The sequence below is a fragment of the Pantherophis guttatus genome, chromosome 1 (genome assembly GCF_059756535.1).
Source record: "Pantherophis guttatus breed Tessera chromosome 1, ASM5975653v1, whole genome shotgun sequence".
Lineage (NCBI taxonomy): Eukaryota > Metazoa > Chordata > Lepidosauria > Squamata > Colubridae > Pantherophis > Pantherophis guttatus.
This window is the reverse complement of record NC_142063.1, coordinates 10,855,020-10,881,722: the sequence shown is the minus strand read 5'-3', so window position 1 is coordinate 10,881,722 and position 26,703 is coordinate 10,855,020. Positions and strand designations below refer to the sequence as shown.

The following is a 26,703-nucleotide window of genomic DNA, read 5'->3' as shown; positions in this document are numbered from 1 at the left end:
ACCCGGAGAAGCAGGGATTAGCACCTGACAAACGAACTAGAAATGATACCCTAATCAAGAAACTACCAGCGAGGAAAACCACACTCCCATCAGCACTGACAAGGCAAGGATATAAATAGAGCCTTGGTAGTACAGTGGTCTAAGGCACCCTGTTATTAAGCTGGTTATTAAGACCAGATGCCTGCAATTACTGCAGGTTCGAATCTCGCCAGGCTCAAGGTTGACTCAGCCTTCCATCCTTTCTAAGGTAGGTAAATTGAGGACCCAGATTGTGGGGGCAATAAGCTGACTTTGTATAAATATACAAAAGAATAAAGGCTATTGCTTAGCACATTGTAAGCCGCCCTGAGTCTCCGGAGAAGGGCGGCATATAAATAAATAAATAAAAAAGAGAGCAACTCCCACTCCCTTCTAGCACTGATGATGTTACCTGGTTGGATCATGAGATGTCTGCAAAAAAAAAAAAACCATCTAGCTCAGAGAGCACCAAGGATCCCACAGTTCAACCCTGAGCTCCGGATATGCTATCGGTAATAATTGGTGCGTTCGGCATATTAGAGCCGTTTCTCCCTTTTGTGCCCGATCTGCCCTCGGTCGACAATTAACATATTTCTCGGCATCTCCTCTTTCCTTTTTGTCTTGTTGTCTCTTCCCTGCCAGGTGGCCTTCAGATCGAGAGCAGCGAAGAGACAGACCAGGGTAAATATGAGTGCGTCGCCAGCAACAGTGCCGGAGTGCGTTATTCTTCGCCCGCCAACCTATATGTGAGAGGTAGGGAGCGCCGTGACTCATAAGAATGGCAAATGTGACCCCTGCCCGTCCTTAACACGCATGCACGCAGACACACCAAGGTCTTTCGGGAACCTTGCGTGGCCTTTTTACGAGATGGAAGAAGTCGGGCTGAAGGCCTCAAAGGAAAGAAAGGTTTAGTTAATTGGAGTCCTAGTGGACGGTCATTTAAAAATGAGCCAACAGTCAATCAGAATGGAGCTGGAAGGGACCTTGGAGGTCTTCTAGTCCAGCCCCCTGCTTAAGCAGGAGATCCTGTACTGTCCCAGACAAGTAGCTGTCCAGTCTCTTAGCAGAACACACTTTCAAATCGAAACACACTTCCAACAATGAGAAACTCCTGTCTCTAACAACAGTGCTTGTTATTCTCATTTTTATGATATTAATGAGGTAGGATGGGGACGTTCTGGGAGCAGCGGGTTATCTCTTCAACGACTCTATTAAATATAATAGAATAAAAGAGTTGGGAGGGACCTTGGAGGTCTTCTAGTCCAACTCCCTTCTCAAGCAGGAAACCCTCTACCATTTCAGCCAAATGGTTATCCAACCTCTTCTTAAAAAACCCCTGTAATGGAGCACCCACAACTTCTGGAGGCAAGTTGTTCCACTGATTAATTGTTTTCACTGTCAGGAAATTTTTCCTTAGTTCTAGATTGCTTTTCTCCTTGATTAGTTTCCATCCATTGCTTTTTGTCCTGCCTTCGGGTGCTTTGGAAGATAAATTGACTCCCTCTTCTTTGTGGCAGCCCCTCAAATCCTGGAATACATGTCCCCCCTTAGTCCTTCTTTTCTCTAGACTGGCCATATCCAAATCCTGCAACCGTTCTTCATGTGTTTTAGTCTCCAGGCCTACCTAAGCCAACATGGTCCTAAGCTGCATTTACAGAGGGATAGAATCAAGATCATGTGAAGTTCTAGTACCGCTTTACACAGCTTTAATAAGACCACACTTGGAGTACGGCATCCAGTTCTGGTCAGCACAATATAAAAATGGTATTGAGATTCTGGAACAAGTGCATAGAAGAGCAACTGAGATAATTAGGGGACTGGAGGCTGAAACATATGAAGAAGGGTTGCACGAATTGGGTATGTCCAGTGTAAAGAAAAGAAGAATTACGGGCGACACGATAGCAGTATTTGAGGGGCTGCCCCAAAGAAGAGGGGATAAATTTATTTTCCAAAGCACCCAAAGGCAGGACAAGAAGCAATGGATGGAGACAAATCAAGGAAAGAAGCAACCTAGAACTAAGGAGAAATTACCTAAGAGTGAGGACAATTAATCAGCTTAACAGCTTGCCTTCAGAAGTTGTGAATGCTCCATCACAGGGGGCTTTCCAAAAGAGACTGGACTGCCATTTGTGTGAAATGGTATAGGCCAGGGTTTCTTGCTTGAGCAGGGGGTTGGACTAGAAGACCTCTAAGGTCCCTTCCAACTGTGTTATTCTATGTTCATGATCCAGAGATCCTTTCAGGAGGAAGAACAACAACTTGTGAAAATTAGCCATCGGGGACTATCCAATAATGTTGATTGGACCATGTTTCAAGGGAAATGTGGAATACCATTCAGGTAGTCCTTGACTTATGACAATAATTAGAACCACAATGTCTGTCGCTGAGCACGCCATCATTAAGTGAGTCATCACACGACCCTGCCCAATTTTGCTATCTTTTTTGCCGCAGGCCCACGGCGGGGAGCAGAATTTTCTATTGCTAAACAAGATGGTTGTTAAGCAAGTAACAGCTGTGTTACTCCCTTAACAACCACAGTGATTCACTTAGTAACTGTGGCAAGAGAGGTCATAAAATGGGGCCAAACTCACTTGACAACCGTCTTGTTTAGCAACAGAAATTTTGGGCTCACTTGTGGCCGTATGTCGAGAATGACCCATACAGACTAGAATCTAACCCCAGAAGCAGATTTTTGAAGAGAAGCAATTGCAGGTAATCCTTGACTTACGACTACACTTGGGACCAGATGTTCAATTACAAAGAAAGTGCAGAAATTAAGTGAATCATGCTCAATTTTACAACCTTTTTTTTGCTACCGTTGTTAAGTGAGTCTGGGGTTGTTAGTGAATCCAGCGTCCCCCATTGACTCGGCTTATCGGAAGCCACCTGGGAATGTCACATATGGCCATCACGTCACTCCGAGATGTGCAACCAACATAAATACTTGCCGGTTGCCAAGTGCCTGGATTTTGATCATGACTGTGACGGTTTCAAGTACGAGGAGTCAGTTACAAGTCACATTTTTCAGCACCGTCATAACTTAGAACGGTTCACTTAAGGAGTGGTCATAAGTCGTGGATTACCAGTAAATGGGAAGAATTCTGTCCCTCAGTGAAATGTGTAGGGAGCATTTGAAGATGAGGGTTATCCTTTCAAAGGTTTAAAATTCAAGGAATTTTTAATTCCTACATCTTCCCAAGAGGTTAAACTTAGGTTTTTAAGAAGAGACTAGACAGTCACTTATCTGAAATAGTATAGGTTCTTCTGCTTGAGCAGGGGGCTGGACTAGATGACCTCCAAGGTCCCTTCCAGCTCTATTCTATTCTATTATCAAAGAGAGAACCAACCTAAAACTAAGGAGAATTTTCCTGACGGTGAGAAGAATTAACCAGTGGAACGACTTGCCATTAGAAGTTGGGGATGCTCCAACACTGGAAGTTTTTAAGAAGAGATTGGACCGCCATTGGTCTGGAATGATATAGGATCTCTTGCTTGAGCAGGGGGTTGGACTAGAAGGCCTCCAAGGTCCCTTCCAATTCTGTTTTTCTGCTAGTTGTATCTCCCACAGAGGATGCTTGGTATCCCAACGGCCCAATAAATTGCAAATTTGTTCATTCGCTTTTCTGTGCACGAAATTTTGGTGGCAGAATGTGAGGCTGCCTCAGATGAAAATTTACTGTGAGCATAAAAACACCTGCCTTTTGTAAGGTGCCTTGTTAAGCCCCAGGAAAAAAAATATCCATCTGAACAACACAATTTTCCTCCAAGAAAGCATTATTTTCAAAATATTCACTAGAAATGAGTTAGGGAAAGAACCAAAATGCAAAGTAAGCAGGTTCTTCGGAATACAGATAGTCCTGGATTGACGATCAGAACTTCCATCGCTAAGTGAGGTGATTCGTATCCGATTTTAACGACCTTTTTTTTTTTTTTTGCTGCAGTCATTAAGTGAATCACACGGTCGTGAAGTAAATCCAGCTTCTAGGAAAGTTGCGAATGTGACTCTGCATCTCTCATCAACGAGGGGTCCTTGGTGCTCTCTGAGCTTGGTTGTTTTCTTGCAGATGTTTCATTACCCAAACATCATCAGTGCCAGGAAGGATTGGAATTTGCTCTCAAACCGTTGTAGCACTGATGATGTTACCTAGTTGGGTAATGAAATGTCTGCAACAAAATTTTAAATGTTTTAATTGGTTTGTATTTTTAATCTTGGGCCAAATTTATATATATTTTAATTGTTTTTTTAATATTTGTATTCCATGTTTTTTAATTCTGGCTGAACACTGCCCTGAGTCCTCAGGGAGAAGGGCGGTATATAAATTTAAAAAGAAAGAAAGAAAGAAAGAAAGAAAGAAAGAAAGAAAGAAAGAAAGAAAGAAAGAAAGAAAGAAAGAAAGAAAGAAAGAAAGAAAGAAAGAAAGAAAGAAAGAAAGAAAGAAAGAAAACAGCCAAGCTCAGAGAGCACCAAGAACCCCCTCATTTCAATGCACAAGCTACAAATTTTCTCCTTTATTGATATTGTCATAAATACATACCAGTTGCCAACATGCCTGAATTTTGATCAAATGACAATGGAGACGTTGTGATGGCCATAAAGGGGCAGTTGTGAGTCACTTTTTTCAATGCCATTGCAGCTTCGGACAGTCACTAAACAAACAGTCGTAAATAGAGGACTATCTGTATTCTCAGAAGAGAGGCAGTGTTCATTCTTGGCCTTTGTCTAGCCTACCCATAGGCCTAACCACAAATTTCCAACATTTAGAATTGACAAATCAATCTGAACTGAATCAGTGAATTTTCCCCCTGCACACAGGCCTACCATATTTTTCGGACTATAAGACACAATTTTTAGTCTCCCAAAAGGGGGTGAAAATGTCTGTGTGTCTTATAGACCGAATATTGCCAAAGCCCCGCCCACCTGACGGCCATTTTATGGCCTCTGCACTCACCCTTTTCGGGCCTTTTTTCAGTCCGTTTTTTTAGGCTTTTTATGGCCCGATTTCAAGGCTTTTTCCAGCCTGTTTTCTAGGCTTTTTTCGTCCCGTTTTGGGGACTTTTTTTGGCCTGTTTTCAAGGCTTTTTTTGGCCCGTTTTTTTCCCGGAATAAATGGTCCGAAGAAAGCCTCGAAATTGAGCTGAAAAAAGCTCAAAAAACGGGACAAAAAAAGCCTCGAAAACAGGCCAAAAAAAGGGCTGAAAATTGGGCGCACGGAGGCCAAAAACGTTTTTTTGTTGTTTTCCTCTTCTAAATTTAGGTGCATCTTATAGTCAGGTTCAGACTATTTTTCTAGTCTGAAAAATATGGTATTTTTTAAAAATTCTGGCTGAAAGTCTCTCCTTGAATTTTGGGATGTTGGAAAGTAGGGAAGTTTTCAGGAGTTTCAATAGCTATTCATCCCTCCCCCCTCAAACCCCCCCCCCCAAAACTACCATTTGTCCCATGAAAGTCAGATTAGCCATTTGATAGGCTCATGAATGTTTATTTAAAAAAATTCTTTTTATGGCTGGCCACCATGAAGTTACAGGAAGCTTGATGAGGCTGTGACCTTCAGACGTTCTTTCAGAAAATGTCACTGGTTTTTCACCCATATTTTTCACACCCTTCCCTTCCTTGCACACCTATGCCAAATTAAAAAAAAAAAGTGCATTTGTTACTGTTTATTGGCATGATAATAATGAGGTATATATTGTCTCTGTTGCTTATTGTCTCTTTGGAACTTTGGCTTCACACTGCAAAGGATGAAGTGTAGTTTTTTGGGGCAGAACTGCAGGATTTTTTTCCCCCCTTGGTTACAGTCTCTTAGTCTTATTTTTATTTATTTATTAAATTTATTTGCCGAGTGGTGCGGTGGCCTAGAGGTGGAGCTCTCACCTCACAATCAGGAGGCTGTGAGTTCAATCCTATTGTAGAGGCAGATATTTCTGTCTCTGGGCAGGATGAGAATATATCTGCTAAATATAACTCCGCATTGGTGACAGGAAGGGCATCCGGCCAGTAAACACTCAGCTCCATTCAGTTGCCCAAACTCTACCCCACATTAAAACGGAGATGATGATGATGATAATGATTAAATTTATTTGACACCCGTCTCGTTTCAAAGAGACTCCGGACAGCTTACAGCATAAGAAACATTTTAAAAGACCTTAAAATCATCAGATGCAAAATGACAAAGTGACAAGCCTTGAAAATGAGCTGGCAATCCCAGGATTTATGCGGGCGGTCATTTGAATTCTGCAACGCAGAAACAATTCCTTCAGTATCATCTACGTACAGACCTGAAATTATTTCATTCCCGCTGGAGATAATGCTGGAATATCAGGCTGTCCTGAAAATCTTGACCCTGAAATTTATTTATCTATTTAAAAATCCTACCAGAATTCACACTTGGTGCAGTGGTGCTTATTCGGTCAGCACACCAAAAAGCAACGTACAAAGATTACAAATGTTTGAATGCTTACAACAAGTGTGAATGAAACAAATTCACCGCTCCAAACTTAACTGGATGGGGTAAACCGGCATGTCCCACGTCTGCAAATGTACACAAGAGCCGATTCTATTTGAACCCCTCTTTTAAGAGGCTTCGCGGAGACTTTTGTCCCAGTTTAAAATGGGGTCCGATTTCCATAGAGCGAACTCTAGCCAACTTGCAAGCCTTGCAGGTTAATTTGGGTTGATATCTCCCCAAGGATTGAATTGGGGGGGGAGATATGGGGGGGCAGGAGCGGGTCTTCTACGCCTTGTTTTTCCCTCTTCGTTGTCGCTGCACTCAAAATTTCTTGATGTTTTTTTCTTGACTGTTTCTTCCCGTAACATGCTTGTTTCTCTTAATGACTTTTGGGGTTTGCGGGTGGGGGCATGTGTGTGAAGGGAATAAGAGCTCCAGTTATCATTTCCTTTTCTTTGGGGGGGGGGATTCCCTGAACAGCAAAAGAGGTCTGGTTTCCACCCCTCCTTTTTTCTTTTCTTTCTTTCTTTCTTTTTTCTTTTTGGTTAAGTTTGTGGCGGGGAAGAAGATTCAAAGGAATTGGGGTTCGAAGCATGTCCATATGGACGCGAGGCTCCCGTCACACATCTTCCCCTTTAATTCGGCGAGATTGGACTGATTCAAAGATATGGAAAATTGCATTCTCCCTCCCTCCCCCTCCCTAAAAATTCAGAATTGGAGGGTTCGACAAATTTGGGGTTTTTTGCTAACTCGAGCCAAATTGGGTTGGTCCGTTTGCAACCTGCGTTTCTAGGATGTGACTCCCAAACCCATGTGGACATGCCTCGAACGGGTGTCAGAATCTTACTTGGCCCTGCCTGAAATATTTTGGTGGACCGCGGAAGAGCTCTAAACCCACGGTGAGGACCCCCACGGTGACGGAGGTGGTGGGAATCCGGTTTCTCCCGGGGTGCTACACTGTCCTTGTTAATCTTTCTTTCCTTCAGCTGCAGGGGGCGATGGTGGGGGAGGAAGGGGGTGGGTGGGCAATCCAGCAGTGCCAGAGGGGCTTCCGAATTCTCGGGAGGGGGCTTCCATTAAACCCGGAGCCCGTCCGGGTTGATATGAGGCACCCCCTCCCCAGAGGCCTTCAACGTTCCTGGGCCCTCTCGGTGGTGGCCTTGATGGTTCGGAAGGAAAAAGGGTCGTATTGGAGATTTTTTTTTTTAAAGGAAAAAAAAAGCTTTTTTTTATTTTTTTAAAGTTAAAAACGGAAAGAAAGAGAAAAAAGCAAATCGATTTGCGGTTGCCAGCCTTGAAAGGCCTTTTTTTACTCTCTCTGTGTTCCCTATTTTTCTCTCTTCTCATGTCATTGTGTTCCGCATCAAACCCCTTTAACATCCCTCAGAGCTACGAGAAGGTTGGTGTGGTTTTTTTTCTTTTTTTACTTTCTTTACCCACATTTTTACATTTCTTAAAGAGAGAAGTATATATATCTATTATATCTATAACCTTTATCTTTTTTTTATAAAAAAAAAAACGGCTACGATGATGACGATGATTTTAAAATATATATATAAATAAAATAAATAAGAAAGCTCTTATCGATAACAAAATATGTCTATTTTAAAAAAAAATAAGGAAAAAAAATTAAGAAAAGAGAGAGAGAGAGAAAGAGAAAGAAAGCAAGAAAAAAAAATTCTCTGTTGATATCATTATTTAAAAATATCAAATCTAAGACGGCGGGCGAGATCTGCTCGTTCTCGCGTCTCGCCGGAGATGAGTTGAGTTGCATTGTGGGCCTCTCTCTGCATCCTTGGTAACGTTGCTGCGTTGTATGTGCACTTTTTTGTCCTCTGTACGGACGTTTGGGCCTGATGCATGATTAGAAGAATGTTAACAATGATCTTTGCATGCCGGTCCTTTTCTTTTCTTTTTTTAAAAAAAAATATATTTTACATTTTTGTTTTGATGGCTTTATTATTATTATTTTAAAAAAAATTCCTTTGGAGGAGGGTGTTTTTCCAACTGTGCGTATGTATGCGTGTGTATATATATCGATATATATCTATATCCATTTTTTTAAAAATATATTTTACGTTTTTGGTTTTTTTTGTTCAGTGGATTTTCACCCACCCATCCTTCCAAGCTTTCCCTACCTGGTTCTCGATTTATTTATTTATTTGCTTTGGGGTTTTTTTTTTCTCTCTCTCTCTCTTTTTTTTAATTTGGGATTCATTGGTTTCGGATGTTGTGTTTTCTTTTTTTTTTCTTTTTTTTTTTTAAGTTGGTTCGGCTATGCTGCAATTTATTCCAAATGCATTGTGGAAAAATATATATATATATGAAAAGCCAGTGTTCCTGCTTCCCTTTCTACCCTCTCCGATTCTACCCCGTTTTCCATCCCTTTGATAATTGAAATGACCCGGCAAGACAAAACAACAAACATCACACAGTTCTAAAAGCTTTCCGAATTCCAGTGCGTAGGAGATTGGGTGGTTTGGCGCCTTTGTTCCCTTAACTGAGTCACGGGAATGGGATATGTGTGTTTTAGGAAGACAAATAAGGAGGCCATTTGCCCAGCTGTGTAACACCCGGGGGGGGGGGGTGTATCTAAATTCAATCTCAAACAGATTCGGTCCTGCATTGCAATGTTCACACCATCAATACTATTCTGTTGGGCTCCTCGCCCATCTGGTCCTCCATGAAAAAGAGCCGGATAAGAAAGAATGTCAGGGATTTCAAGCCTCTCTCTTCAACACAACTCTATGGTAGCCAATGGATGGCAGCATTTTTAGGCACTGATTGGCTGTGGAGAGTGTGTGTCAAGCTGCACCTGTAGCTTCCTACCTCCTCCCTGACCAATAGGAAAAGGAGATAGCCACTGGGATGAAGCCTTGCCAGGACCCTCTTGTTGCAAGGGCTCATGGGATATTTTATTGATTTAGACATTTATTAAAATTCCTACCTTCCCCCCGCCACGCCCACCTCAGCTAAGAGACTCTATTAATGAGAAGAGGGAGGGCTACTCATTGAAAAGAATGCAATATATATAGGTAGTCCTCGACTTACGCCCGGAATTGAGCCTGGAATTATAGTTGTTGAGGTTGTAAGTCGAGGCATCACATGACCAGACTCGATTTTTTAAATCGATTTTGCCGTATTTTTTTGAATGGCAGTTGTTAAATGAACACTGCAGTCGTTAAGAAAATCAATTTTCCCCAATGGGCATTTTTTAGCTGGAAGTAAATGTTGGAAACTGGCAATATGTGTCACATAAACCATAATTGGTTAACTGCTTTTTAATTAAACCATGGTTTGGCTAACACAGTTTTGGTCGATATATATTTATTTATTTTAAAAATATCCTACTTAGAAATCAGCCATCTCCCTTACAGAGGGACACTTGGCTATAAATCGTCCCTTCCAGTCACAACTGAGGCAGAAAAACCGATTTCTGAGTGAAGAGGGCAGAATTTATCCATCTCTTCTTGAAATGCATCATTGAAATGATTGATTTAAAAAAAAAAAGAATTTGAGTTAAATTCTATGCAAAACTAAGCTGCTTCCGATAAAACTATTGAAGGCGCCTTTAAGTGGTGTGTGGAGGTTTGTAGAAGAATTCATTTTACAGGCTTTAAAATTCTGATTCAATCCAGAGTATTTGTGGGTTGTGCGGAATGCACAAAAAACATCAAAGCTTGGATCATACCCTTGAGGCACTACCAATTTGACTTTTTTGACCATGACCTGTGGATAACCCTGGATTTAATCCTAACAGGAAAATTACTTACAGAATTTCACTTCAGACACACCATGTACTGTGTGTGTTCACACAAAAGGGACTGGTAAAAAGAGAAATTGTGTTGTTTTTTTCCTGTCCAGAAGGGTTAAAAAGATACAACTGTAAAAAAGTCTTTAGAGAGATCGTTAACTTCCATCTTCAATCATCGATTTCTCCAGGAGGGAAGGTAAAAATCAGTTTATAAAAATAATAAAGGCAGGATACGCATAAAATCAATCAATGAAAACAAATAAATGAACTGGTCTCCACCAACAGGTGATTTTAAGGGCCACAAGGTCAAGTTAAGACCCAAACCTGGCAACTTTAAGACTTCTGGGTTTCAATTGAAGTTCACATGTCTTAAAGTTGCCAAGACTGGACACCTCTGAGATGGATGGATGGATAGGAAGGAAGGAAGGAAGGAAGGAAGGAAGGAAGGAAGGAAGGAAGGAAGGAAGGAAGGAAGGAAGGAAGGAAGGAAGGAGCTGGACAAACCATCACCTTACGTTTTCCTACTGTGCCATATCCCATTTTCTGCTCAGCTGTTATTCCCATTTCTTCAACTTTTAAAACCAAAAACCAAGAGAAAAAAGAGAAGAACAATTTACATTTTTCTAAAATTCTGAAACTGCTGTGTGATTTTTGTTGTCGTTGATATTTGTTTGAGAAATCCGGTGCAACCTTTTAAAAAAAAAAAAAATCCCCCCTCCTCTCTCTCTTTCTCTCCCTCTCTTTTTCTCTTTGCCTCTCTCTTTCTTCTTCCTCCTTCTTTTGTCTCACCATCTCTCCTTCTCTGAAGATGCAGAGAATTCCATGCTTAGATGCCTGGATGCAGACATTAAAACACTCACACTCACCCCAACAACAGCAACAAAAATACACACACTCATTATCCTGTCCCACATTCTTCCCTTTATTTACCAAGTTCAAAGTGGCTTCCTAGAACTACAAAGCTTGTAAACGAGGGGTGTCCAACCTTGGTAAATTTAAAACTAGTGGACTTCAACTCCCAGAATTCCCCAGCTAGCCATGCTGGCTAGGGACTTTTGGGAGTTGAAGTCCACAAGTCTTAAAGTTGCCAAGTTTGGACACCTCCATTCTAAATGGACCTCAAGACCTTTTAGGAAACATTGCAAAGAATTATTCTTAATACAAGATATCCTTTCTTGGAGAGTATCGCATAAAGGATTATTAAAACACCAGCAGGGAACGCTCATTAAGATTGTGACATTAGGGCATTAGAAAACTCCCAACTCAAGGAAATATGTGGATAATTGGCTATTTTAATTTTCTGCTGAATAAGTGAGTTGCCATATGAAGTAGTGCGGAGGCCTAGAGGTGGAGGTGGAGGCTGTGAGTTCAATCCTAGGTAGAGGCAGATATTTCTCTCTCTGGGCACAATGCTGAACAAAACTCCGCACTGGCGACAGGAATAGCATCTGGCCATTAAAACACTCTGCTAGCTTCATTCAGTTGCCCAGACTCCACCCTGCAAGGGATTATGGGGTCATTAAAAAGATGATGATGATGAAGTGAGTTGCCATATGACTTAATTTAGCAGAGAACAGCCTCATTTTTGAAGGAAGGCACCATCGGTTTGAAAGAACCTAGAATTCTTTAGAACAGATCATGGTTATTCATGCTTGGTTGGACTCCTAATAAGCCAGGTTTCCCGTTGTGACTGTAATGTTAAGTAAGCGATAGATGAGGCCATTTAGATCTAGCCCAATCCCAAATCCACCTGGAAAAGCTAGACTTTTTCCAAAGTCCTTTAGTTCCATTTTTGGCGTAGAGAAATTCATGTAAAGAAAACAGAATTGAAGACTAGGATGCTAACTTAAAGCAGAGATTGGGTAAATCAGCTGCATACTGTGGATTTTCTGGATGGCAAAATCGAAATATAGGCAGATTTGGTTTAATACTGGTTTGTTGAGGGCCCTAAACCAGGGGTGTCAAACTGGTGTCATCACGGCATCATCACAGGACGTATCAAGACTTTTTTCCCTCTTCGCTAAACCGGGCGGGGACGTGGTCAGCGCATGACGCATCTGGCCCACGGGCCACGAGTTTGACAGCCCTGCCCTAAACCAAACAAACAGTATTCAGTGTTATGAATGAAGCCAGCCCAGTATTTCCATTATTTTAAAAAATAATCAGGATAAATGTTCAGTCTGAAATACCTTATTGTCATTCGCAGCTTTCCACAAAAATCCCATATCACAAATTCACCCATTCATCCTTTTCTACAATAGGACATTAGCGTCCAGAAGAAACCTTGAGGAGATCTAATGATGTCTGTATTACAGCCTCATTGTGTAAATAACTTGAATTGCGTACAAGTTAGTCCTCGATTTACAATCACAATTGGGACCAGAATTTCCATGGCTTTAAGACTTCAAGATGGGTGGACTTCAGTTCCCAGAATTCCCCAGCCAGCACTGAATTCTGGGGAATTCTGGGAGTTGAAGTCCACCCATCTTAAAGTCTTAAAGCATATGGAAATTCTGTGTGGACTTCAATTTCCAACTTTAAGATTCTGGGGAATTCTGGGCATTATAGGGAATTTTGGGAGTTGAAGTCCACCCATCTTAAAGTTGCCAAATTTGATTACCCCTGCTCAAAATGAAATCCATTTCCACCCTAGTATTCCATCTGTTTTCTTTATTGGATCAAGTTTTTATTTATTTTTTTAATAAGTTTTTTTTAACTTATTTACCTAATGACCATTTTGCCATTCCAAAATCTGAGAAAACCGGGGGTTTTTTCCCCTGTTCCTCTGTCTCATATAACCCTTGATACTGAGGGAGGTATGTAGATATTAATAAGTGGCGGGAAAATGGCAGATCAATCTTTTCAGATTCCCCTCCATTTACTGCACAGAATCAAACAATTTTAGGCAGGGGTCTCCGAAGTTGGAAACCTTTAAGTTGACAACCTATTCTCCAAAGCACCCGAAGGCAGAACAAGAAGCAATGGATGGAAACTAATCAAGGAGAGAAGCAACTTAGAACTAAGGAGAAATTTCCTGACAGTGAGAACAATTAACCAGTGGAACAACCTGCTGCTAGAAGTTGTAAACACTCCAACACTGGAAATTTTAAAGAAGAGGTTGGATAACCATTTGCCTGAAATGGTGTAGGGTTTCCTGCTTGCTCAGGGGGTTGGTCTAGAAGATCTCCAAGTTCCCTTTTAACTCTTCTATTTGGTTATTCTGTTAAGACATATGGACTTCAACTCCTGGAATTCCTCAGCCAGCCTTGCTGGCTGGAGAATTCTGGGAGTTGAAATCCACAAGTCTTAAAAGTTGCCAACTTTGTGGAAAACCCTGGTTTAAGGCCCTCGCTAAATCCTTTCCTAACTTCTACACACTTGCACTGAGAAAGAGAAAGAAAGAGAGGAGGGGGGGAATAATAGTTCAGGGGTAAGCGGATACCCTCTGCTGCTTTTAAATAAATCCCCTGCTCTCCAATTTCCCCCTTTTTAAAAAAAAAAAATGGGGGAAAAAAATCAAGTGAACAAACCGGGCGAAATTAACACTCTGTTTCTGCAGAAGGATTTCTCTCGAGTTTTTTTAGGGAATTCTCCCACCAAATTCCTGAAGGGCAGTCTGCAGGAACACTGTGCTATTGTGATTTTTTTTTAATTAAAAAAAAAACACCCCCCTTGCCTGCTTATATGTCTTAAAGCCTCTTTTGCATCGCTATTTCTGGTTTTTTTTCCGTTCATTTTTAATGATGATTCTTTTGGGGGGTTAGGGGAGAGATTTTTAGATTACACCTGGTCGCCTTTCTTTTCAATGCACGTTGCCACCATCAATGGCATCTTAAAATGTCCTGGCCTTGGTGGGGCAGCTCTGAATAAAATTGGGTGTTTTTCACCACCTACCTTGCAAAATAAGCCTTTGAAATTCAGATTTTTAAATGAATCCTGGTGCACACACATACATATCTACAAACCTTATACTTCTATGAAGGTTAAGTTGTAATCAACCCCGGGGAAATAAATTTCAGACTCCCTAAATGAGGGGAAAGACCAGTTTGAAGAATAGACCAAGGAGACAGGAATTATTATTATTATTATTTTGTTCCTTGGAAGAATTAAGGAGAGAGAAAAATTAATTCTGAGCCCAGGACTCAGAATTTAAAAATCCCCCCCAATTGAATTGTACCCACAAAACGATTCACACAACCTGCCTTATATAACCCAAGAAGACAGGTGTAATCTAAGTTTCCTCAGAATTATGTTGAGGCTGTATGTTTATTTTGGATTCCCCCCCCCCCCTCTCCTTTCCCCGTCCCCATTTTGGGGCAAGACCCTGTCTTCTCACCAAAATGCCAAAAACTTCTCACCTCATTCAGAAGTAGCAGCTTGCTGGGTGTCAAAATGTTTTTTAATGCCATTTGGTTTCCTTCGATGCTTTCAACCTCACCTCCTTTTCTTTTCTCCCCATTCACGGTTTAATTTTTATTATTATTATTATTATTATTTTAAAAAACACACACACAAACACGCCCACACCCACAAAAAAGACAACCCCATAACTCTCTCCCCTCTTTGCTTGTTGGACCGAGCGAAATTAACGTCACATTCCTGGCCTTGCGTTCATTCCAGCTACCCTGTTTCTTTCCCCTCGCCTGCCTTCACCGCCCTTCCTGCTTTCTAACCATGGCTTATTTTGAAATGTGGATCGGGGTCTGAAGGAACCAAAGTTTTAATAAGTGGGGTCCCGTTGCCTCTGCCTCCCCCCCTTCCCCCCCCAGTATTCTTATCCTCCCCTCTCCAACCAGCTGCAAATTCTACCTACCGGTAGTCCTTGACTTATGACCATAACAGAGGCCAAAGTTTCTGTCGCTGAGTGAGACATTGGTTAAGTGAGTTTTGCTTTGTCCCATTTTACGACCTTTCGTGCCACGGTCGTTAAGCGACGCACTGATCCCAGGACATTGTAACCGTCATAAATATGAGCCGGTTGCCGAGATTTTGATCACGTGATCACGACGCTGCAACGGTTGTTAAGTGTGGAAAATGGACATCAGTCACTTTTTTCCGGTGCCGTTGTAACTTCAAATGGTTGTAAGTCGAGGACTACCTGTTATCCGGGGGGGTGGTCACGGAAGGCTGTGGTCCTCAGAATTTGCTTTCCAGATCCATCTTGAGATTCCAGTGTTGTAAGGACAAGAGGTGGCTGGATGCTGGTGGTCCATTCTCCTGGAACCAGGTCTGTCAAAACAAGCTTGCACCCCATCCTGCTTCTTTTTTTGACCGAACTTGAACTTTCTGCTGCTCTTCTAGTAGAGGTCCATCAAATGTAGGAAAGCTCTTCTTAGGATCTCCAGCAAGGAAGGATCCTCCTTGATGGAAACATGCTAGGTGGAACCTCAGATTCATCCTAAGGACCTGAGGATAAAGCTTCAGATTTACGAGAGACGTTTCATGACTCAACTATGTAACATCATCGGTGCTTGAAGGGCGTGGAGTGGAGAAGTAGGAGAAGGACTGTGGGGTCCTCGGTGGCCTCTGAGCTTGGTTGTTTTCTTGCAGACGTTTCATGACCTCACGAGCTAACATCATCAGTGCTAGAAGGGTTTGAGAGCAAACTCTTATTCCCTTCAAGCAGTGATGATGTTTCTGTCAGATTTCGATGCTATCTCAAAATAAATGAATTTCCAAACTGCCGATCTTTAAGGAAATTTTCTCTTTATTCGAGCACAGCAATCTGATTCTGGCTCTTTCGCGGTCAGTACTGACCTTTGCCCCCCAATCCCTCCCTTTCCGATCCCCAATTCTCTGCTTCTCATTGGCTATCTTCCAAGTCACTTTCCTGATCCCTTCTTCGTCAGATCACAGGAATGTCTCCCCCCTCTCCCATCTCCGAGGAGACAGAATCTTCAAAGGGATTTAGTAGGCAAAAGTTCAGGCTTCTCCTCCCTTTATTATATGTCAGTGCTGGGACGCTGACAGTTACCTAGTTTGGGTCATGAAACATCTACAAGGAAACAACCAAGCTCAGAGAGTTCCAAGGACCCCACAGTCCTCCTCCTTCTCTCCACAAACCCCATTCATTTCTAGCACTGATGATGTTACTTCCTCCTCCTCCTTCTCCTCCTCCTACTTCTCCACTCCACACCCTTCTAGCACTGATGATGTTGCCTAGTTGGGTCATGAAACATCTCCAAGAAAACAACCAAGCTCAAAGACCCCTCAAGGACCCCTCATTTCAACCTACCAAGTTACCAATATTCTCCTTTACAAGGAGAATGTGTGTTATTCCTTTCCTGCCATCTCCTTATTCCTGGTAGTATCTGCTGTAATGCAATCTTTGTTGTATAGACAGTCCTCGGCTTACGACTTGGTCGCTAACCTGAATTCGTAGTTCTGATGTGCTCGCAGGACTGAACTACAATTGGTCGGCAAAACCAGGATGCATTTATGGCCATTTGGCCTGTCTCACAGTCATGTGACCGCTTTGCCGAAAACCAACATTTACTTCCAGGTCGAAGGAACGATGGGTTCATTTAACGGCTGTGAGCTTTCGTTTAATGACTGCCACCAAAATGGTCATCCGGTTGGATCATTTTCATGAACCAACCGGTTTTACAATCATCACGACTTAACAACGGTTGATGGGTAGGCTGCATTACGGACATAAGACGAGGACTTCTCCCTGTAGTTGTAAATCTTGGATTGGCATGTTCGCTTCTCCTCTAAAATTGATGCTCAAATGCAGCTGCAGGACTGACCACAGGTAGTTGCAGGTAGTCCTCGACTTACAACAATTCATTTAGTGACCGTTCACAGTTACACCATCCCTGAAACAAGTGACTTAAGACCGCTTTTCACACCTACGACCGTTGCCCCATTGCCATGATCAAAATTCGAACCCTTGGCAACTGATTCGTGTTTATGACGGTTGCAGTATCCCCTCGGGGTCACGTGATCCCCTTTTGCGACCTTCTGACAAGTCCATGGGGAAGCCAGATTCACTTAATAACGGGGTGACTAAATTAACAGCTGCCCTGATTCACTTAACAATCGTGAAAAGAAAGGTCTTAAAATGGGGCAAAATTCACTTAAGAACCGTCTCTCTTAGCCACAGAAATTTGGGGCGCCGTTGCGGTCATAAGTCAAGGACAACCTGAAATGTAAATCAAATTTAGGATTTAGGATCCGTCCTGATTTCACCACCTTTGCTCCATAAGAGCTGGATGTGCTTTGATTTTCCAAAGAAAGAGTCACAGAGATTTATCACTTGGTTTAAATTAAGATTAAATTAAAATTAAATGGATTCAATTAAATTAAGAGCCAGGCAATCCAGCCCAGGGAAACTTAGAAACACTTGCAAATCTGTGGACCGTCTACAGGTAGTCCTCATCTTACGACCGCAATTGAGCCCAAAACATCCTTTGTTAAGCGGAGACGTTTGTTAAATGAGTTTGATGATTTTTTTTTGCTACAGTTGTTAAGTGAATCATTGCAGTCATTAAGTGAGTCACACGGTTGTGAAGTGAATCTGGCTTCCCTCATTTACTTTGCTGGTCAGAAGGTCCCCAAAAGGGAATCACGGGATTCCTGGGAAACCGTAACCGTCGTAACTATAAATCGGTTGTCAATCATCTGAATTTTGATCACATGATCACAGGGATGGTCATAACCGTGACAAACCGTCCTAAGTCACTTTCTTCAGTGCCGTTGTAACTTCAAACGGTCACTAAATGAACTGTGGTAGGTCAAGGACTACTTATATTAACTCCGCACTATGTCTAAATTCCCCTGTGCAGCCCTTGTTCCATGCATTTAAATAGTTGATAATTGGGGACTTATTAACATGATCTTGACATATCAAACATTGCGTTCTGCTAAATGTTACCAGGAATAAGGATTAATGAGCCTCCCTCCCGTCCTGTGATCAAATTCTGCCTTCAACAAGAAAATCCAACTGGTGATAGACTTAACCACACCATTGACATCAGGGGTGAAATGCTACTGGTTCGGGCCGGTTTGCCCGAACCGGTAGTAAAAAATGCTGCTGGTTCGCCGAACCGGTAATAAAAATATATTTTTAAAAAAGTTCTGACGATCAGCTAAGCAACGTGTAATCGTGGGACCTTTTTTCTTTTTCTTTTTCTTTTTTACTTTTTAAGCATTTTTTACTACCAGTTCTCCGGAACCAGTAGTTAAAAATGCTTTAAAAAGTAAAAAAAAAAGTTCCAACGATGCGTGTTGCTCAGCTGATCATCAGAACTTTTTTTTTACTTTTTAAAAGCATTTTCTACTACCGGTTTAGGCGAATAGGTAGTAAAAAAATGCCTTAAAAAAGTAAAAAAAAAAAGAGCTCAGACGATCGCGTGGCACAGCTGTGATCATCCAAGCCTTTTAAAAACTTTTTTAAAGCATTTTTTACTACCTATTCGCCCGAACTGGTAGTAAAAAATGCTTTTAAAAAGTTTTTTAAAAGGTTCCCAAGATCACACACCACAGCTGATTCCCCTCCTCACTGTTCTACTTATTTTCCCAAGCCTCCTTTTCACATGTACTGTGCAGCCAGTGCACATACGCAGCCAGCGAAGCGGTAACAGACCGGTTCAGATTTCCCCACTGATTGACATATTGCATCAAGCCTGGTTAGTTTAAACCTTGGTTTAATGGAGGGGATGGAAATAGGCTCGTAACAAATTCTATGGCTCGGTCTATTTATATGAAGATGTTAAAACGGATTAAATTGTCAACGAGCAAAGCACCTCAGGCGAATCCAAGTTTAGAAGGAAGTTGGGAGACAGGGAGTCCTCAAATTACGACCTGAATGTCTGTCTCCTAAGCCGTGCGGTCATTAAGTGAGCCCTGCCTGATTTTACGACTTTTTTTTTTTTTTTTTTTGCAGTGGTTCTTAAGCACGGTTGTTAAGCAAATCCAGATTCTCCTATTGACCCCTGGGAAAGTCGTAAACGGCGATCATGTCTCTCTCTCACACACACACACACACATACACACACACTCACACACACACATGGGATAGCGTAACTGGTTTTAAATCCATGCCAATCGCCCCAGTTTGGATCATGAATGGATCACACAAATGCTTGTACGTGTTTTAAGTGCACGGACCGCTTGTCGAATCCCCTTTTTTTTTTCCCAGCGCCGACCTCATTTGGAACCGTCGCTAAGCCAACAGTCGTAATTTGAAGACTACCTGTAAAAATTACCTTAGGAGGAAGACGACTTCAGACAATTTTAAAATAGGACAGGGACAAAGGGAGAGAGGATGAGATTTTGAGCGTCAGGAAGAGAAGAAGGGAAAGTTTTTTCTGAAAAGCAAAAAAAAAAAAAGACAAATAGATTTATTCCGTTTTCGGCCGTCCCCTTTCATTGTTCAGTGCAGGGGTCTCCAATCTTGGCAACTTTTAAGATTTGTGGACTTCAACTCCCAGAATTCCTCAGCCCCCTTGTGGAGTTGAAGTCCACAAGTCTTAAAGTTGCCAGGATTGGAGACCCCCTGGTTTACTGCAAGCTGCATTCCCCAGCTTTTGCGGTTAAAGGCATTCTTCTGCTCTTCACTCTATCCAAAAGAGGATTCTCCAGATGGTTGGACCCTGGACTGTTACCTTCCCTCTCCCCCCCCCCAATTTTCTCCCTCCCTTGAAGTGAAAGCAGCCCCCTCCCTTCTTAACCCCCCCCCCCCACTCCGCACAGACGATTGGACTCTCCCTTCAGACTTCGATTCACAGCACTGGCCCACCTGAAAAATGGTTTGGCAATTTCCTCTTTTGAAGTTTGATTTGAATTTCCTTCCTCCTTATTTTCTTCCCTTCCCTTCCTTCCTTCCCCTTCCTTCCCTCCTTCCTTCTCCTTCTTTTCCTCCCTCATCTTTCCTTCCTTTGTTCCCTCCTTTCTCTTCCTTCCTTCCCCTTCTTTTTTCTTTCCTCCTTTCTTCTCCTTCCTTTCCTCCCTTTCCTCCCTCTCTCTCTGCTCTTCCCTTTTTCTTTTCCCTTCCTTTGCTCCCTCCTTTTTCCTTCATTCCTTCCCTTCCCCTCCTTTTTTTTCTTTCTTCTCCTTCCTTCCCTGCTTTTCCTCCCTCCCTCCCTCCCTGTTTTCTTCCCTTCTTCTCCTTCCTTCCTCCCTTCCCCTTTCTTTGTTCTCTCCTTTCTTTTCCTTCCCTTTTCTCCCTTCCTTTCTTCCCACCATCCTTTTACCGTTGTTTTCCCTTCTCCCTCCCTCCTTCCTTTTTTCCCTCCCTCCTCCCTCCTTCCACCTTTCTCATTTTCCCTTCTCCCTCCCTTCCTTCTTCATTACGATATTCAATTTGATTTTGTTGCCTTCTTCTGTTTCAATTAATACTCCGGTGTTTGCATTTCTACCTGCCTTGTTTTGCCATTTTGATGCCTTTTGCAGAGTAAACCTTACCTCTTCAGTTGGATATTTCTCTCTCCCCTTCTCTTCCATTTGCTTGGTCCCCTCTCTGAATTCACTCTCTTGCCTTGTGTGCCTTTTTCAAACTCCTCGTCCTTCAGCAAGTCTTCCGCCAATTTCCTTCCTTTTGGTCTCCCCTTTTCATTTATCATATAGATGGCACTGTTTTCTTGTGGCTCTATTTTGTACCATGTCTTCCTTCCTTCCTTCCTTCCTTCCTCTCTCCTCCTACTCTCCTTTCTTCCTTCCTTTGTCCTCCTCCTCTTCTTTCTTCCTTCTCTCCTCCTACCTTCCTTTTCTCTGTCTGTCTCTCCCTCTTCCTCTTTCTCTCTCCTTCCGCGAGTTAAATTCAGATGAGAAAAAAAAAAATCAAACAATTAAGAAAGGTTTCCAGAAGTTGGTGTGATTCTCCATTTCATCCCCCAGAGTGGAAAGCAGTGACTTTAGAAGAGAGGAGAATGCCTTGTTTTTAGTGCAGACTTAACCCTTCTTAGTTCAGTGTCGCCTGCAACAACAGCCCTGCAAGGTAGACCAGACTAGAAAACCAGTACCATATAGATCAGGATTACTTTTATTGTAACAGGTGTAATTAACAGCACCTTGTGAGCCTGAATGTGCTTCCCCCTCCATCCTTTAATCTTCACGTGAACAAGGGAGGGATGTGTGTTTGTGTCCCAGGCACTAACTCACATTACTTTCCTGGCTGGGGCTCGAACACCTCTTATCTAATATACAGACAGAGCATAGAAACAGAGAGCAAATCCCACTGTCTTCTTGCACTGTTAACGTTGCCTAGTTTGGTAATGAAACGTCTGCAGGAAAACAACCAAGCTCAGAGAATAGCACCAAAGGTCCCCACACCTCTTATCTAACCAGGGCTCAGCCACCTCTTATCTAATGTTGCTTTGCTAGCATCAGTTCCTCCTGTCCCTCAAGGCCGTTCCTGGCTAGCTTTGCCCAACAAGGAAGGTTAAATCAATGAAATTGGTCCTTCAGCTTCTTAATTTATTGACACCCTAGTTGCAAAAAAAAAAAAAACTTTCTAGCAACCCAGCCATCGTGGCATAATGCAGGCCACCCGCTGAACTCTCGTATCCTTTCTTCACTTGATAATGCAAACGCCATCGTTGCTTTTTTATTAAATCCTAGTTAGAATTAAACGTGCTTTGCCAACAGCACCGCCCCATCTTTTTTAAAACCTAAAGATATCCAGAATTTGGCTGGATTTAAACCAAGGCTTATTTCAGGGCAGGACAAGGGACTCTTAAACCCAGTTTCAATCCCAGGAAACCCAGAAGGAGTCAGTCGTTAGAAAGGAAAGATAAATTAATGGGTGGATCCCCTACGTAGAAAATATTCCCAAACCCTCTTTTGCAGACCGTAGAGTTAGCGGAAAGCTAATTAGCCCATCATTTTTGGTGTGCAGTTGTGCGTGTATGTGTGTGTACGTTTGTGTCTGTGCGAAAAATGGATCCACACGAAACCAGTGCTTTTCTCTCTCCCATCCCGTTCATCCTTCCGGCGAGGTGCATCCGATAGTCTCTGCATGCAAACCCCCATCGTGGTCATTTTGTGTATTTCTCGTCTCCCCACCCCCGCCCTGTGTCCGTTTCCTTTTTTGTTTCCTCTCCCCCCCCCCTTTTTTTTTTTTGGTTCGGATTCTTATGAATTCTCTTTTTATTCTCTTTTATTGTTATGGTTATTGTTATGATTATGATTATTATTCTGGCAGGGCTGTGATGTGCCAATGTTAGATCAGCACATTGGATCACATCAGCTAGAAACAGAGTATGCAGCATTTTTAAAAGTGGGTTTCCCCGTACCCCTAACCTCTCTGTCTCTCTCTAATTTCCCCCCACCCCGTTTTTCCCTGAACCTCATGGGCGTTTGCTAGCAGCCCATTTAATAACTTCCAATGTTCTACACCTCCTTCTCCTCTCTCTCTCTCCCTCTCTCTCTCTCAATCTCTCTCTTCTTCCTTTCTCTCTCCTTTCTGCTTCTCCCTTTGCATGACCTCTGAAAGCTGCATCTATCAATGGAATCATGTCAGATTTTTCCAAGAAGCTTCGTTAGGGTGTATATACCCCAAAACCACAAAAATTTGATTAGAGTTTCTCATCTTTTTATCTTTTTTGTTTGTTTGTTTGTTTCCTTTCCCGTATGCGGCCTTCATGTTGCAGCTTCTCCTTCTTATTGGGGGTGGTGGGTAAGGGGAGAGGGCTCTCTCCCCCTTCTATATTCATTCTCTTCCATTTTTTGGGGGGGGGCTAAATTTGGGGTACCTGTAGAGAGCAAGTTCCTTTACCTTCGCCTGCTCACCTTGATTTTTTTTTTTATTTGCACCCGCAAGCATTTCAGGAAAATAGGAACGCTTAGCTTTAACCATAGTTACAGGTCGTCCTCATTTAGCAGCTGTCTTGCTTAGTGACCGTTTGCAGCGATGACACTGGTGAAATTTCAGCAGTCCTCGACCCAAAGTTACAACCTTTACAGGGGTCTGTCAAGCAAAGGAGAGCTGCAATCAGATCCCAAGGGCAGTTGCGGTTTTGTTTAGTGACTGAGTTGCTGGTGTCACTAAATGAGGACAAGCTGTAAAGGATGTCAGCCCTTTTGGTTCCATTTTTTGCATCTGGTCACAAAGCCAGGAGAATTAAAAAAAAACAACAAGCTAGGCTGGCTGTGGAGACTACAGGTAGTCCTCGACTTATGACCACAAGCAAGGTGGTTGATAAGTGAGTCATGCCTGATTTTTAGGAGCTTTTTCCCCCCACGGTTGCTAAGCGAATCCATGGAGTCATTAAGCAGGTCATTTAATATTAAGCTGGATTGTTAGGCAAATCCAGCTTTCCCCATTGACTTTACTTGCTGGAAACTAGCTAGGAAGGTCACAAATGGTGATCAGGGGACCCCAAAACGGTGCAACCATCGTAAATACATGCCGGTTGCCGAGCCCCCGAATTTTGATCATATGACCATGGGAAATGCTACGATAGTTGTAAGTGTGAGGACCAGTTATATAAGTCATTTTTTCCAGTGTTGCTGTAACTTCAAGCAGCAGCTAAATGCATAACCCTCATGAAGGACTGCATATCCAGATGTTTTATCACCACTTCCCAAATAATGTCCCAAAGATGCTTTTTTTTTTTCCCAAGAAGCAACTGGACTTTTTGTTTTTTTTTCTTTCTTTGAAGATGTTTCGCTTCTCGTCCAAGAAGCTTCTTCAGTTCTGGCTGGTGGGGAATGGCAGGATTTATATTCCTTGCAGAGAGCTGGTCATTTGCATTCTTTTAAATTTAGAGAGTCATTGAGGCCACTTGGAGGTTTAATCTGTGTCCTCAGGGTCACCTGAGTGGTACAAATGGGTGTGGAGCCTTCTTGGAACTGTTGAAAGGACTGTTGTAGACTGGAGATAGATCACGGGCCTCCATCAAATCTCAATAAAGACCCTACAGGAACTCCTCTCTAGCAGACAACAAAGAGAACAATAAACGAAGCAACGTTGTCATTCCGTACGTTGCAGGAATATCGGAAAAGCTCAGGAGGATCTTCAACCAACACAACATACCTTGGTAGTACAGTGGTCTAAGGCACCCTGTTATTAAGCTGGTTATTAAGACCAGATGCCTGCAATTACTGCAGGTTCGAATCTCGCCAAGGCTCAAGGTTGACTCAGCCTTCCATCCTTTCTAAGGTGGGTAAAATGAGGACCCAGTTTGTGGGAGCAATAAGCTGACTTTGTATAAATATACAAAAGTAGGAAAGCTATTGCTTAACGCATTGTAAGCCGCCCTGAGTCTCCGGAGAAGGGCGGCATATAAATCAAATTGAAAAAAAAAAAAAAAAACGATTCTCTAAAAAGGATGCAAGTGACCAGCTGTCTGCAAGGAGTATCAATCCTTCCGTTCCCCACCATCCAATCAGAGCTGAAGAAGCTTCTTGGATGAGAAGCGAAACGTCTTCAAAAGAAAAACCAAGAAAGAAAGTCCACTTGCCTCTTGAAAAAGCACCTTTGGGACAACAATGACTGAGAATCTCCATAGACATTTTCCCAAAAAAAATGGCCATCTAAACCAACAGAATATTTGGTTTCGGAAATTTTCTCTCCCAAATTTTAGACGTCCGAAAGTGAATTTCTGAAAACGACGTAAAATTGAGCTCGAAATTTCCGCTGCTAAGCAAAACAGTTCTTAAGTGACTTTTGCCCCATTTTTACAATCTTTCTTGCCCCCGTTGCTAAGTCAGTCGCTGCAGTTATTAAGTTAGTAAAGATTGTCGTTAAGTGAATCTAGTTTTTTTGCTTGTCGGAAAGGTCGCAACAGGGGATCACATGACCCCAGGGACACTGCAACCCTCATAAATATGGAGTCAGTGGCCAAGCATATCTGAATTTTGATCACGTGACTACGGGGATGCTGCAACGGTCGTAAGAGTGAAAAACGGTCATAAGTCACTTTCTTCAGTGCCGTTGTAACTTAGAACGGTCACTAAAAGAATAGTGGAGGACTAAATTGAGGACTACCTTTAAAAAGCCATTCTCCTCGTCTTCCATTTTTTTATTTTAGGGAGCAGGCTTTGATGGAGCCCCCATTGTTTATCCAGAGTTTTTTTTTTTTTCTCTTCCCCCAAACCAGGTTGCAGATTTTAAAGGGAATGGAGGATGGACCCCACTTTTTCTGGCCACGTCCTCAGGGTTGGGGTGGCGGGACATGGATGCGCCCCCCCCCAATGCCAAGACATAGGACGCACTTGTGCCCTCTTTGCTTTTTCCAAAGATGAGAAATTGCTAATAAATTTTTGTGTCTATATTTGTGCTGTGATGACAGGTCTCAAACCGATCATTGGAACTTCTGTTGCTATGAAATATTGCTTTGATGTCTATAATTCTATATATCGTTTGTGAAAGTAAATTCTTTTCGAAGTTCTGTTTATTTCCCCTTCCCCCCCCTCCCCCTTTTCCTTTCTTGATTTATTTCTTTGGCATTCCGACAATTTTTTTAATTTCCGCCTTTTTTCATTTTTGAAAATGAAGGAACTGCAAGTAATCCGAGCCCCCCCCTCCCCACCTGTATTTAAATTCTCTTCTGCTCTTTTTTCCCCTTTCCCGTCCTTTATCTTTTATTATTATTTTTTCTTCTCTCTTCTTTCTCCTCCTTTGTTTTTTTTGTTTTTTGTTTTTTGTTTCCTTTATTCTTTTTTTTTTTTCGTTTTGTTTTGTTACCGCTGTGCATTTCGTCCGCAGTGCGGCGCGTGGCCCCTCGATTCTCCATCCCGCCCACCAGCCACGAGATCATGCCCGGCGGGAACGTGAACATCACCTGCGTGGCGGTGGGCTCCCCGATGCCGTACGTGAAATGGATGCAAGGGGCCGAAGATTTGACGCCGGAAGACGACATGCCGGTGGGACGCAATGTCCTTGAGTTGACCGACGTGAAAGACTCCGCCAACTATACTTGTGTCGCCATGTCGAGTCTCGGTGTGATTGAAGCCGTGGCCCAGATCACCGTCAAATGTAAGTTGGCGCCATTCCTTGATCGGTTTTCTCTCCGACTGGCTGATTTTGATCCTGGTGATCTTTGCTCTTGATTCCTCCCGATGGTGGAGCTTAGCGCTTGATTGGCAGCTGTTTTCCACAACGTGACAACTCCCGGGGATCTGGGGGTTTCATGGGACAAAACTGCTGTGTTGAAAATTGGCTTGGTTTTTTTGAGTCATTTCAGTCCAAAGGGGATGTTGGTTAGGTGAGCCGATCTCCCACTAACTTAGATCCCCGCGTCTTCCTGTGCATGGCCGCCATTTTCTTCCCCTTTCATCTGCTTTGACTCCATTTTGTCCCTTCTTGTCGATCGGCGGAACTGAACGCGTGGAGTTGCAAGTTGGAATCCTCTTTATTTAGGATTTCGGGGAACAGATAATCGAATGCCTTCCCCGTGTTTGGGACTGCAATGTTGATCACGTCTTGCCTTTGGCTATGTGGATTGGAGCTCGCGGACGTTCTACAGGTAGTCCTCGATTTACGGCTGGAGGTGGGCCCAGCATTTTCTGTGGATAAGCAAGGCGGTTTTTAAGCCTTGG

The 26,703-nt window shown here is 42.6% G+C and overlaps 1 protein-coding gene across 15 annotated transcripts in view; it reads left to right on the top strand.

The window, feature by feature from the left end:
* The window catches only part of PTPRS (protein tyrosine phosphatase receptor type S), a 332,155-nt gene that overhangs the window by 204,206 nt on the left and 101,246 nt on the right, over positions 1 to 26,703 (top strand). For all 15 annotated transcript variants that reach the window (XM_087871720.1, XM_087871557.1, XM_087871358.1 and 12 more), the window contains 2 exons: positions 661 to 771; positions 25,871 to 26,140. In XM_087871720.1, coding sequence (XP_087727846.1) covers positions 661 to 771; positions 25,871 to 26,140 — 381 coding nt within the window. The remainder of the gene's footprint in view (positions 1 to 660; positions 772 to 25,870; positions 26,141 to 26,703) is intronic.